The 15,220-nt window shown below is 27.0% G+C and overlaps 1 protein-coding gene across 4 annotated transcripts in view; it reads right to left on the minus strand.

Moving 5' to 3' along the window:
* LOC122512398 (calpain-D-like) overlaps positions 1–15,080 on the minus strand; it is an 18,284-nt gene extending 3,204 nt beyond the window's left edge. Inside the window, exons 1-8 of one of the 4 annotated variants that reach the window (XR_006302628.1) lie at positions 14,416–15,080; positions 13,081–13,500; positions 8,745–10,521; positions 8,165–8,398; positions 4,689–5,746; positions 4,125–4,467; positions 3,620–3,798; positions 3,171–3,406 (exon numbers count right to left, since the gene is read on the minus strand). Coding sequence is in view for 3 of the 4 variants with exons in the window: in XM_043628186.1 (XP_043484121.1) it covers positions 3,226–3,406; positions 3,620–3,798; positions 4,125–4,467; positions 4,689–5,746; positions 8,165–8,398; positions 8,745–10,521; positions 13,081–13,430 (4,122 nt within the window). In the remaining variant the exon portion in view is untranslated. Of the gene's footprint in view, positions 1–3,169; positions 3,407–3,619; positions 3,799–4,124; positions 4,468–4,688; positions 5,747–8,164; positions 8,399–8,744; positions 10,522–13,080; positions 13,501–13,819; positions 13,998–14,415 lie in introns of those variants that run through there. The other 3 variants (XM_043628186.1, XM_043628188.1, XM_043628189.1) reach the window with 3 other exon arrangements.
* Positions 15,081–15,220: the final 140 nt, after the last annotated feature.

Genomic DNA, 15,220 nt, shown 5'->3' on the forward strand with positions numbered 1-15,220 from the left:
ATTTCAATCATTATAACGTAGCCAATCATTAAAAGAAAGACAATTTTTCTTTGCCGATATGTTACATAATAATAACAACATTAAAATTAAATATCAAATTAAAATCACAAGTCTTTCGTATGGTGACTGCACTACAAAAAGGGAAACAAATGTCTCGAAGGAAAAAAATTCACTACACAAAGTAATTCTCTATTTTGTTTTTAAATTTAATTTTAATTTAATTCTAATTTAATTTTTCTTTCATTTCCACTTTATTTAATTTTATTTTCATTTTATTTTCATTTTGTTTAATTTTCATTTAAATTAAATTTAATTAAATTTAATTTTTATATTATTTAATTTTTGTTTCATTTATGTTTTAGATTTTATTTTCGCATTCAAATTAATTAGACGCGAAAATAAATATTTTATTATTCGTTTAAAAAAATTTGTTTCTAATTAATGTAATTAATTTCATTAATATAATTAGTATAATTAATATTAATATAATTAATATAATTAATAATAAAATTATTAATCAAGAACAATTATTAATTAGCTATATTTGTTTTTATTAATTTAGTACTTAATTGATTAATCGGATTATCAATAATTGTATAATTGATTTTAGTCGCCTAATTAATTTATTTAGTTGCCTAATTGATTTATTTAGAATTAAAACATTAAAAATTATTAATTATAACTAATAGTTGAATTGACTAAGTTAATTAATTTATTTGGTAGTTGGAATAAAATAAAAAAAGATAGAAAAAAGAGGATAAAGAAAAAAGAAAAGATAGAAAATTCGTAATCAATATTGAAAAAACTTAATAAAACGTAAAAAAAAATTTTTTTTAAAGTTTCCCTAGAAACTAAATAAAAATTTTTAGAGGATGAATTTTTAAATAATAATTGCGAAATTGTTCGAGAAATTTTATTAAGATTATATTATAAATAATTGAATTCCTAAGAAAAATTTTATTCTTTAAGGAAATAACTGAATTCTTTTGAGAAATTTTATTATTTATGAAAATAATTGAATCCCTGAACAGAATTTTAATATTTACAAAAATAATTGAATTATTGCGAAGAATTCTTAAGAAGATTTTTAAATAATTGATTTTTTTGGGAAAAATTTATGCAAATTCTATTTCAAATAATCGAATTCTTGTAAAATTTTTATTATTTATGAAAATAATTGAATAATTAATTAATTTGGTAGTTAAAAAGAAAAGAATAAAATCCGAATAGATAGAAAAAAGAAAAGAAAAAAAATTCATAGTCAATATAGAAAAAACTTAACAAAGCGTAAAAAAAATTAAAACAAAAACTTTTCCCTAGAAACTAAATAAAAATTGTTTAATTTTCAATTCAATTTTTCTAATTAATAATAAAATTTATAAACATTTCTAAAGTGAAAGACATTTGTTCCCCAAATTATTGAGAACACATTTTACAATTTTATCATCACATGCGATATGGAAAATAGATGTATATATATATTTATTTTTGTGAAAATTTTGCATACCGTTATTACAAGTAGCGAAAGAAATACGCAACTATGAATTTATTATCGAATACTATTTGATAAAGTTTAAATTCTAGTTTGGTATGGCACGAGTGGTCAACTCAATAATTCTGAATTTTCATTACATAGCCCTTTCTTTTTTTTCTCTCTCAAATATATTTTTCTAGTATAGAAAAACAAAAAAGCTACTTTTTTTTTTACTTGATTCGATAGAGATCGGCAGCAATGACTTTTAATTATTATTTTTTTTTGTTTCTTCATTTATTTCTACACATCATTACATAATAATGTATTCGAGGGTATTTTTTTATTTTCCAGGTCTGTGTGTCACTTTATTCCAACTATACATACATATATCTCTCCCATTTTTTTCCTCAAAAAAAAAAAAAAAAACGAAGGCCACTGTAATTCAGAAATTTACTTAAAAATGCTAAATTGTAATTATTTTTCTTTTATTCGATGTTTTATCGTTTTTTCGAATGTGAATTTAAAAAAGTAATTATTGTAATTAGTATTTGAAAAATTAGGCCTGTTTGAGGTTTTTTTTCGTTTAGTTCTCAAAAAAGTTATTTTTCTTTTGAAATTCGCCTTGTATTCATTTCGCCTTTTTTTGATTTTTGAGATCAAGTGAAATTTTTGACAAGGTGTTTTTAAAAAGACTGACAACTTTCTTTCTACACTTTTTATTATGTACAGTTAAAGAATAAAATTAGAAAAAAAAAATTTGTGCCGATTCTTACTAAGACAAGTAACTGAGTCTTTTTCAATAAATTGTTGAGAGAAGGAAAAGATTCGATAATTAAATTACTATCAGAATTTTCGATATTAATAGATTGTTTATCAGAATATTTTTTCGTTTGTGAATCAAAATCATACTTAAAGTGACACAGGCACAAAAAGGCAGCTTTTGAAAATTATTTTTTGCCCTAACTTTCAGAGATTACGTATTTAATAAAAAAAAACAATTTTCGTACTTTAAGTGGAGTTTACTCAAAATCAGATCTACTTCTCCTTTGATTCTATATTAATATCAATCAATGTCGTGAAAAATAATATCATTATGTGAGATTAGGCAAGAAAGGATCATTTTAGGCCTTTTTTTCAAAAAGCGTTTTTAGATCTTTTTTTTAAAGCTTTTCAGATCTGTAGACTAATTATTGAGATTTTTGGAATTGATCTCCACTCTCGGTACTAGTTTCCTTTTTTTTTTGAAAAAAGAGAATTTCAATTTTACTTTATAATCTATGCAATTCCAAAAAACATAATAATTCCAATGATCACAATTTACTAATGATCCCTAGAGATTTCACTTTGCAGTTGTACATTTTTTTTGTCATGTTATTTGCTTTGTATTTGTTCATTTATTTTTTTTTTGCCATGCTTAAACATTATAGATGAGAAAATAATTTGTTTCGTTCTTTATATAGCAAGTTCTTTTGTTTTTATATCGGTAAAAGATGTCTCATGGACCTCTCTTTGTTTTTCTTTCTTTGAATATTCCTTTATCACCATTTATTATTGTCTAATTAACTTCAAAAGTGATTTTTCAATTAATCATTTTAAAAGTTAATCAGAAAGAAGCTCTAAAGTAATATTTTTTTTTAATAAATCATTGGCTCTTAATTTGTGCCCAAATTTTGTGAAAATATGATAATATATATACCTTTTTTTGCGTCAACTTTGGTTTCACTTCATTTCTAATCCAAAAGAAAATTTCTTCAAGTTATTAAACGTGGACTGTGCAATCCTTCAACTTGAATATCTATCGGTGGACAATGATGAGTATCCGGGGGACCCCAATCGTGTAAATTTCCACTATTCGCTAATCTATGTGTTAATCGATGTGCTATTGAGAAACCACCGCTTCCTTCCAGTTGCGTTAGTACTATTATTACTTGCCTGAAATTATTGATTAATTAAATTAATATTAAAATCAATATTAAAATTAATATTAAAATTAATTAATAGAAAAATGAATTAATACTAAAATTAATAAACATATTTGATATTAAAATGAATTAATATTAAAATTAATTTTCTCTATTACATAAAAAGATTATTTAAATGCGATTTTGTTTTTATTATTATTATTGTAAATTTCGTTAATTCAACCTGTGAAGAGGGGGAACACTGTCGGCAGTTCTCAGTTGTCCTCTTGTTGAAACAACATTATAACTCTCGTGACAATCACATTTTACATGAATCCATTTATTCACGTGACGATTCTCAACCATTACGACTAAACCCGCCCAGCCTTTTGTCAAATAATAGGCAGTCATTCCTTCTCTACCCTGAAAAGAAGAGAAAATAAATTTTATTCAAAAATTTCTTCGAATATAAATAATAATTAGAATTAGGGTTGTTACAAAAATTTAATTTTGTCTTTCCCTGGAAATTTCTGATTTTCAGACAGAATTTTTAACTAAAATTCTTCTTTTAATTTAACAAAAAAAAACACAAAAATTCAGAATTTTGTTATGAATTCTATAAGAATTTAATTTTTTCCCAGTACCTTTAATAAAATTCCCAGACTTTTCCTTGATTTTCCCTGACCAATTCTACTTTTCCTGACTTTTGTGGCAACCCTGTACAATTATTTTAGTAACAATTCTTTTACCTCGTGTCGTTGTCCTTTAGCAAGTGTGAGACTTATAATCGCATCAGCCAATACAAAAGCAGGCGGTGAAATTTGTTCAACCAACAATCTCTTTGAACTGTGAATAGCCAAAACGTATTCTGGATAACTTGACGTATCCTCCATTCCCGTGTGCCAATGATTAAAAGCTAGACAAACGACAATATACAAATCCCTCTCCAACATTTTGTGACAACCGACGAAACCACGAACTTGTCGTTTACTGTGCTCCACCAAACGACCCACTTCCGGAGCTGCTGGCGATCGTGTCCGAAAAACAACGACACACAAATCCAATTGCGAGCGTTGCGACTTTTCCGAATTTCTGCAAAAGAGAAATGAAATTAAAACAAAATATAAGATCCATTCTATCACTCAACAATTTTAATTTCAACATTTTCTAAATTATTAATATGAATTAATAATAGTTGAATAGTAAAATGTTGAATAGTTTCATAGTTTTAATTTATTTTCAAAAATGTTTCACCAAATTTTTCACAAAAAAAAAAATTTTCACCAAAAAATAGAGATTTTTGATTAAATTACCTCTGACCCTCTTGAAAGAGTGTGAATTCCGTTTCAGTCGGCTCGAGAACAGTCAAAAGAACACAGGACAAATGCCTCAATGACGAAAGTGGCGGTAAAGTCCCTCTCAATCTCACCTCACTCCATCCAACTCTAGTTTTACAAATATCAATACAATCAAAATAGCGAAGAACATCATCGAACGAGATCCAAAAAACACCATCCGAAGCACCATGTGGCATCAGCATTTCCCTCAATTGCGGCGTCCAAATTGGACTATCATCAGACCAATCGCCCTTCCAACTATAATGACCCCAAGGATTTCTCAAGCGCAACAATCGTATTCCCTGTACATCGCGAACATCAAGAACCGAATACGCGTGTCTTGGTCTCAGTCCCTTTCGTTGATATTCCTCCTCATCAACTTTCATATTACCACCACCGCAACTTGCTCCCATTAAAAACATTGCCTGCCTCGATGACAATAATTGCGCCCAAATTAAATCCTTATCCAATTCATCCTCACTTGGCAATGCCGACGGCTGCAGGGGAACACTCTCGCATGGTGCTCCGGTTAATGTTGCCAATCCTTCGATAGCACGTCCCGACACCAATGCCTCATAACAGCCGTGAATTTTTGCCACCGCCTTCTCAATCAAAGGCACCCAAAGTTGTTTTCTCTTTGCCTGTGAATAGACGAGATGTCCCCTTTTATCGCACGGCAATAAATCGTCAACCAATACTGTTGTCCATTTTCCATCCTTACAAAGACGAACTTGATATGCACCCTCGGGACATGTTTCTCGCATTACAAGAACACGTTTCACCAGTTCATCACTCTCGGCAAGTACGGCCAATGCCGATAGTAGCCAACAATTACCTAAAACACCTTGCGATATATCGGATGGCAAGGGTGTTCGAAAAACTGCCCATGGCAATCTTGAATCAACACTCGAATCGACATTAATCTGATGTGGCCTTCTCCATTGAACCACGTGATTATCCTTGGTGTCAGTTGGATTATAATAGAGTGACTTTGGTGCCGGGGGAAATGAATCGTCAACAAATGGCTCATTCGTCTGGAAAGAAAAGAGAAAACAATTTTTTTCTTTAAATAAAAATCACAGATTATAATTATATAAAAATATAATTCATAGTTTTAAATTTATTTTTCAATTATATACAAATTATTTAATTTTTACGCTATAATGCTAATATTAAAATTATAATTTAAATTTTTAAGTGAAATTTATTATTTAATCAATTTTTATTAGAACATTTTTCGAGAATTCAATTATTTAAATACAAAAATAAATAATTCATTAAATAATTGAATATTTCTTGAAATTGAATTTTTATGAAAAATTTTATCAACATTTTTAAAAATAATTTAATTCTTTCGGCGAATTTAGAAAAAAAAAATTAAGAATAAATGCAATTTTCTATCATTTTATTTAAAATTGTACCTATAAAAAATAATTGAAATTCTGCGATAAGCTTTTGTTATTTATAAAAATAATTAACATCTTGCAACGAATTTTATTAAAAATTTGTTTAAAGAATTGAATTCCTGTAAAGAATTTTATTTGTGAAAATAATTGAATTCCGGGGAAAAATATTATTATTTATGAAAATAATTGATTTCTTGTGAAGAATTTTATTTTCAAATTATTTAAATAATAATTGAATTTTTCAGAATTTTTTAAAACTTTTTCAAAAAAATTAAATTTTATCAAGTAATTTCATTAAAAAATTGAAAATAATTGAAATCTTACGAAGAATTTTATTAAATTTTTTTCTTTAATAATTGAATTCCTGTGAAAATGTTTATTTTTGAAAAGAATTGAATTCTTGGGAAGAATTTTGTTAAAATTTCTTAAATAATTAAATTGCTTCGAAGAATTTTATTTTTTACGAAAATAATTGAATTGTTTCGAGGATTTTTACAAACAATATATGAATATAGATATACGATTATGAAGTTTTAAACAATTCAAATATTTAGCAATTATTAAATTAAAATTCTATCCAAATCCCATCTTTTTTCAATCTCCAACAAAATTCTTTAAAAAATTGAATTATTTTCAATTTAATTTCATTATAACTTCAGTTAATTTAATCATTTTTTAATAACATTTTTTTAGAAATGTTAAAAAAATTCTTCGTAAAGATTCAATTATTCTTAAAAATTTTCATAAAATTTTTCAAAAGACTTCAATTATTTTATAAATAATAAAATTCTTCGTAAAAATTCAAATATTATTAAAAAATGTGAGAAAATTCTTTTCAATAATTTAATAATTTCCATGAATAATAAAATTCTTTACAAGAATTAACTTATTTTCAAAAATTGATAAATTTTCTCGAAAGAATTTTATTATTTTCAAAAATTTTGATAAATATTCTCAAAAAATTTTATTATTTTCAAAACTTTTAATAAAATTCTTGGAAACTATTCAATTATTTTAAAAAATAATACATTTCTTCAAAAACATTCAATTATTCAATAAATAATTAAACTCTTACCAGAAATTCAATTATTTTTAAAAATTGTAATAAAATTCTTTCCAAAAAAAATCTTTCATAAATATGTAATACAATTTTTTACAAGAATTCAATTATTTTCAATAATTCCGGTAAATTTTGTCGAAAGAATTTTAATAGAATTCTTTGAAACCATTCAATTATTTTAAAAAATTTCAATAAAAGTTTATGAGAAAATTGAATAAATTCACATTTAAAATTGTAAAAGTTATTAACGTAAAATAATCGAAAATAAAATACTTTCTAAATTTAAAAAAAAAATTATTTGAAACTTATACAATTTTTTAAATAAATAATTAATTATTTTTAGTTTCTTTAAAACAATTGTGATTTTCAAAAATTTTAGTTTAAGACCATCTGAAATTTAATTATTTGTAGATGTTTTTAATTAAAATCTTTTCTAAGTTCACTATAATTAATAACTTTAAGAAAGTTATTTTCGAATTCAAGTTTTTATAGAAAAAAGATTTAAATTCAAAAAATTGAGGTATTTAATTAAAATTCATTGTCATAATTCTAGAAATTTGATAGTATTCCATTACTTTTAATAAAATTCCTTGAAATTTTCTTGATTTATAACAAAAAATTTTGAAACTATCTAAAACATTTTGTTTTACCTTAAAAAATTTATTATCAATATTAATTGAATCTAGAATTTCGAAAATTGTGTTCAACTCTGAAAATGTTAAAAATTATATTCAGAATCAAAATTGATAGTGTTTACAGTGTTGAGCTATTTTGGAAATTTACAATTCAATTAAATTAATAATATTGTTAATATTAAAAATTAATTAAATATATTAACTTTTATCAAGATGAGAAATTACTTGATTCTGAATTTTTGTTAACGTCTTTTTTATTTATTTGATTGATTAGTTAAGAAATAATGTTAAAAATTAATAAATGAAATTTAATGTAACTCGAGATAATTATGTTATTGAAAAATTGATTACCTCTTTACAATATAAAACTATTCTCTCCCATTTTTCAAGCGCCTCTCTTTCTTCGATTTTTCGCAAATTTTCCATTACAACACTTTCTTGTCTCTGTATTCGAAGAGTATTATTTCCAGGCTCGCTGGGTCGAGGTCTGTCATTCGGCACTTGCGACAAAATTTTCGAACTCTGACACATTTCACAATTTCCCTGTGAACTTTTATTTTCGAAAGTGCACAACTTGCATTGCCACTGAAAATAAAAATACAGAATTATTATTTTTTTTATATTAAAACATTGATTAAAAATTATTAATCACGGGAAAAAGAATTAATAACTGAATTAATAAAAATAGACTATTAGTCTTGCTTTTTGGCAAAATTATATTTGTTGCTCTAGAAAAAAGAAATAGGGAGAGGAACAATTTTCCAAAATAAAAAATGTTTTCGTTCCCTATTTCGTGTACTATTTAATATGTAAAGCGTGTATTTTTCTTATGTAGGCGAATTTTTTGTACTTGAATAAATTCGTCTCTTGTACTGAAAGCTAGATTTTTTTTTGCAAGTCAAGCTCAAATTTGACGAATTTTAATAATTACCTGTGCAATGCCGGGTTCCTTGGACCTAATGTACTTTTTATCAACGATACCAGATCCATTTCTCTTGACAGAATTCCTATGCCTTGGAGTGACAGCTTTTTGACTAGTAGGCGTGGGACAATTGAGCCTAGGACTGGGACTCCTCTGTGCCAAAAGTCTATTCTCTCGTGGGGTTTCAGTGAACGATTGATTCTTACAGGCATTGCACGTTATTGCTGTCAATGGATTTCTCAATGTACAAGATTGACAAACCCAACTCTCACTTTTTCTCAATGTTGGATCATCTAAATGTGAGACACTTCTCAATTTTGATCCACCGCATGCTTCGCACGTTGTTTTCGTTGATGGATTCAATAGTGTACATTTCTTGCATGTCCAACCAGGACCTAATTCTAATAAATCATCGGAATCTGATTCAGTGAAATAACCAGTGGGTCTCGATGGAATATATCGTACACTATCTCTAGAGACGACAATTGGCGAGTGCGCTTGTCGTGAATTGACACTATCTTTCGTGACTGTGATTAATGATGGCTGTGTTAATGATGGCGGTGATCGTGATGAACCACAAATGTCACAACCACCGGACCATAGGGGATTATAGGCGTAAGAACACTTTCGACATGTCCACATACGTTTTAGAGGACTATTGGCAGTTCTGTCGTCGATGGGCGTTGTTGACGCCTCGGCTTGTTGTGATGATGCAACAATACGTTGTGTTGTCAGTGGATGATTCAATTTATTGTTCTGTTTCTTTGGTAATGGTGGGGGAATATCGGGATCGGTTATTCCAATGTAGGAGTATTTCGGTCGTGAATTGAAGGCAGCTGAATGTGGTGGCACTTCTGGTGGTTCCTTGTCATTCAGGCTCCTGCGATTTACAACTTTCCGTTGTGTTATACTTGTGACGGCATCAATTTCCGAGAATGAACGTCGATAGCAAGGTGGACCGGCTGATGTTAGTGCTCGTGTGTCCCAAACGGGAACGCTGATGACAACACCGCTACAGGGCGCTGGACTTCTTGGCGCTTCGCAAGCTTCACATTGCTCCAAACCAGAAGAATTGTTCAATGTACAATTATCACAGCTCCATAGGGCGTCGTCCTGATGTTGCTCGGATACGAGGAGACTTGTCGGTCTCAAAAGGACGTTATCGGACAATTTTTGCACAACCGAACCGTTTGAGAGTGAACGACTGACTTTGGATTTAACTCTCTCGTACATGGATGGACTGTGACGTTTCGGTGATCTTTGAGAGGGATCAACATTGTCGACGACGTATGATGATCCTGATGGATCTATTCTCTCGGTTGGCAGGGTCCATTCCTCGCGATTATTGCGTGTTCGTTCGCCTGTTAGCTGGGCCATTCTTGGAATTTCTTGAAATTTATTATCTCGACGTGTGGATATTTTTAGTGTATTTGTACTGCTGTCGTGAACACGCGTTACGAGACCGGTTGTCACTTTTGTCACGAGATCCAAACGTCCCACTTGCTTTAGACTATTGCCATTTTTACTCGGTTCGAGTCGCTTGCATTTTCTTGCGCCAATTTGCCGTCCATGGGTTTCAATTTGGGAGCTCGCTCCACAGGCAGTGCAAATTGCCGTTGCTGTTGGATTGTTTCGTAATAGGCAACGAATGCAGGTCCACTTGGTGACGAGCGACGGCAATGATGGCGAACGCTTGAGAACACCAATCTCTCGCCCTGTTTCCGACCAAGAACGACTCCTCAATCTCTTTTTTATCACATTGGACTTTGATTCTTTTTTCTCCTTACTGCAAAATAATTAAATTAAATTAAAGTTATTAAACTAAATTAAAGTTATAAAATTAAATTAAAGTTATTAAATTTATCACTAAATTAATTAAATACTTTTCTAATGCTAGAAAAAAATTCAAGAATTCGCTAAGAAAAAATAGATGAATTCGATCAGAAAAAAAGGGAAAATAAATCCAGGCTTCGCACTCGATAATTAATTTTAAAAAAAGAAGCTTTAAGACTGAAAAGAAGTAGTAAAAAAAGTAGCTATTGGAAAATTAAATTTAAAGACTAAAAAACTCGTTTTAATCGATTCGAAAAAATCACAAAAATTTGATTCTGTATTTCCCTGAATTTTTACTGATTTCCGTAAAAAATATTCCCATCTTCCTCTTAACCTCAATTCTATTTTCCTAAAATTCAACTATTTTCCAAACCTTCAATTAGAATTCCACAAACATACGAGTAATAAAATTTAAAACTAATTTTTAAAGGTACAAAAAAATAAAATTCTTTAAAATATAAAATTTATTTCAACTAAATTTGAGAAAATTTCCATTTAATTAGAAATTAAAATAATTTTTTCAAATATTTACGCGAATTTAAATCTTATCTTGGAAAAATGTTAATTGCAGTTTTTCGAAAGACTATTTTTTCTGCATAATTACTAAAAGAAATTATTCAAAACTTGAATAATATATCTGTTAAATAAATATTTAAATACTTATTTTTATTTATTTTTCCAAAGAAATTGAAATTTTGAATAATTTTAATACAAAAGCTTTTTGAAATTATATTATTACTAAAAATCACAACTGTAATTCTTTCGAAATTCAATTATTTTTAATTTTTTTCGAATTTTTAAATAAAACTAATAAAAACTTTAATAACTTTTTAGAAAAATGATAAATTGGTAATTTTTTGAAAGTAAATATCTAAATATTTTAAGTTTTATGACAATTAAAATTTTTGAAAGATATCAATTTATAAATTTTTTTAAATTTCATTTTTTTCTGAAAAATTAAAATATAACGCTTTGCACATTTAATTATTATCTAAAATTTTAACTGAAATTCATCTTTAAATAAATTCTTATTAGAAAGTTCTACGATAATTCAATTATTTAAATGCAAAAATAAATAATCGATGGAATATTTGATTATCTCTTAAAATTGAATTTCCTTAAAGAATTTTATCAAAATGTTTGAAAATAGTTCATTTTTTCGAAATAGTTTAATACAATTCTTAAGAATTTCTTAGAAGAATTCTATTATTTGTGAGAATAATACGATTATTTCGATGAATTTTATTCAAATATAGGACAATAGTACAATTATTTAAAATAATTTAATTTGAAATTTAATTGAAATTAATTGAATTCTTATAAACAGGATTTATCTAAAATTTTAAAAATAATTAATTTTTTTCAACAAATTTTCTGGTGAATTGTATTTTCATTAATTTCGTTCCTATAAAAATTTTATTATTTTTGAAAATAATTGAATTTTCTTGACGAACTTTATTAAAAACTTTTTAAAATAATTGAATTTTTTTTTATAAAAATTTATAAAAATAAATGAATTTTTTCGAAAAATATTAAAATTCTTGAAAATAATTAAATTCTTTTTAACTTGTGAAGAATTTGAAAAATTATAAAAATAAATGAATTTCTTAGAAGAATATTAAAATTCTTGAAAATAATTAAATTCTTTTTAACGAATATAATTAAAATTGTATTGAATTGAAAATAATTTAATTGTTATAAAGAATTTTAACAAAATTTTTGAAAATACTTTATTTTTTTCGAAGAAATTTAAAAAAAATTTTAAAGGCAATTCGTATTCTTTCGAAGAATTTCCATAACATTTTTAAAAATAATTTAATTTTGTCCAGAAATTTTATTAAAATTTTATTGAAAATAATTGAATTCCTGCGAAGCATTTTTGTTTATTAATAAAAATAATTGAATTTTTGATATTTTTTAAAATACATAAGTGAATATCTGCGAGAAATTGTTTTATTTATGGGAATAATTGAATTATTTCGAAGAATTTTTTTATTTTTTTAAATAATTGAATTCCTGCGAAGAATTTTATTATTTATGGGAATAATTAAATCCTTGCAAAGAATTTTATTATTTTTTAAAATAATTGAATTTCTACAAAGGATTTAATTATTTATTAAAATAATTGAATTCTTGCGAAGAATTTTATTCAAATTTTTCAAAATAATTTAATTTCTTCAAAGAGTTATATTAAAATTGTTGAGAATAATTTTTTTTTTTAAATTTAAACTTACTTTCGGATTTAAAGTATTGAAAGTTCTCAATAAAATTAAAATGAAATAGCTATTAGTGTGACGAATTGTAACAAATTGTCACAATTTGTCGCAATTTCTTTACAGTTTTTGTGATAATTTTATGAAATTCACAAAATTGTAAAAAAAAAAAAGTTATTAAATAGTATCATATCGGGAAAAGATAATAAATACTAGATTTTAGGAGATGAATGCAAAGCCTGTAAATCAAAAGAGAAAATTAATATCGAAGAAAAAATGTGACGAGAGAAATAATTTACCTGAGAGGATGGAAAGTTTGTGATGAATGACGAATTGCAGGAACGGGTGGCCGCGACTTCTTCAAGGACAATGGAACTTCGGGAAGTGAATTATTCCCAGGATTACGAAGTCGCGGCGGAGGCGTTGGTGGACTCGAGGAACGGGATGAGGAGATTTCGTTGCGACCCTCGTTTCTCGAATTATTTCGTGAATTAGCGTGTGAATCGCACGCCGTTTGATGATGCCATGTTTGAAATTGATCACTTCGGACTCGGGATAATCCGCACCTGGCGCATTGCGCGCTTTCGGTCGGATTTATCAGAGAGCACTCCGAGCAATGCCACTGAAGCACCGAAGCAATCGAGCCCATTCTCCATTCGTAGACATGGCTCTTCCTCGATCACCGGATTCGGACTTCTCGCTCAATTTTTCAAATGGCGCTGAAAAAATCAAATTAAATTCAAATTAAATTAAAAATTAAAAATCATTCAATCAAAATTAAAAATATCTTTGAGTTTTTTTTATTTATTTAGGTTAACACAAAGGAAGCGACCACTAATTTAAATATTCGCTTTCCAGTGCAAAATGGTATTTTTCTAAACTTGTAATATTGAAAATAATTTGAGAATAATGTAAATAAATGAATTGTAAAATTAAATTCCCCAATTTTAATTAATAGTGATTTAGTTCACTTTAATTGGTAAAAAATTTCAATGAAATGAATGAAATGAATTAAACTTTCGATTGAAGCAATTAAACCTTAAATTAGCCCCAACAACTATTTCCTTCACTCTTATTTCTTTTTGTTGACTTATTTTTGTTTCTTTTTCCTCTCTTACTGTTTGTCTTTTTTTTACTCTTAATTGTCTGCTTACATGACTCAAAATTTTCAATTGTTTCTTTATTGTCTGAATATTTTCAATTATTTCGTAATATTGTTCCAAGTAATTCTATTTTCTTTTCTTGTAAAATTTCTATCAAAGAGCACTGAATAACAATAATAATAATAAATATGTTCCCGTTTTTTTAAAATATCAATTATTTATGTTTTCTTTTGTGGAAAATGTAAATAAAATTTCAGAATATTAGAATAGTCGAGGTTAACACGGGAATAATTGATTCAAGTAGATTATGAATATTTGACAACAAACACTGTTTCTTTGGAATAAATGGAATAAATTTAATTACTCCAAAATAATAACAACTCTTGAATTTATATGTAAACATACAAGTATAAAAAAAATCGATTATCGAATAGAATGGAATAAAAGAATATAAGCAGTGATTTTATAAAACTAGGAGTGATATGGTAAAAATATAATTTTTTTTCATATTATATTATAAAAAAATCGAACCTGACAGCACCGTCCTCAATTCTGTTGCTGCTTGTCGCTAAGCGCTATCTCCAACACAAATTTCTTCACTTTTGGAACAGCCACGAACTTTATTTTATTCACAAATGAATTTCATTGATTTATTGATACTGTTTGTGTTGTGAGAACGATGGAAATCGAGTCGATGAATAAGAATTTATGGGAACAATGTCCAAGAGAGAATTTGACGGTGAGCACTGATGGCCCGCCATCCTTTAACATATGTTCTCTGGAGGCCATTTTTTCGTCCTGATTCACCAAGAACACTGATGAGGATAACATAACCATAAAGAAAATGGTTTTTTGTATACTTTTAAATTTTCATATTGATAATCTTGATTATTAATCACTGACAATCACATTTGATATAGGGAAAATTAATACTTTATGTTCTTGACGATCTCACGCTGAAAAAGACAAAGAGCCAAGACTGTTTTTAAAAACAAAATTTACACTCTACGCATGCGAAGTAGTAGTTATCAACAAATCAACCATAAAAAAAGGCCATATTTTAGTTAGTTGTTTTTATATTCTCGAACGAATGTAAAAAATACTTTTTTTATCGCTATTCCCTTATATGGGAAAACAGAATCATATTTCTAGAAGAAAAATTTTTACTATACAATTGAGAAAAGAAAGATTTGTTTTTGGTTAGCAATATTCCTGTCGATCGAATGATTGACACTTGACAATTTTTATTATTATTCAACATCTTTGGTTCCTTCATTTTTCAAATTAAAATTAATTTATTAAAAATTAAATTTCTATCAATTATATAAGTAACTTA

The sequence above is a fragment of the Leptopilina heterotoma genome, unplaced genomic scaffold, assembly GCF_015476425.1.
Source record: "Leptopilina heterotoma isolate Lh14 unplaced genomic scaffold, ASM1547642v1 Lhet_99, whole genome shotgun sequence".
NCBI lineage: Eukaryota > Metazoa > Arthropoda > Insecta > Hymenoptera > Figitidae > Leptopilina > Leptopilina heterotoma.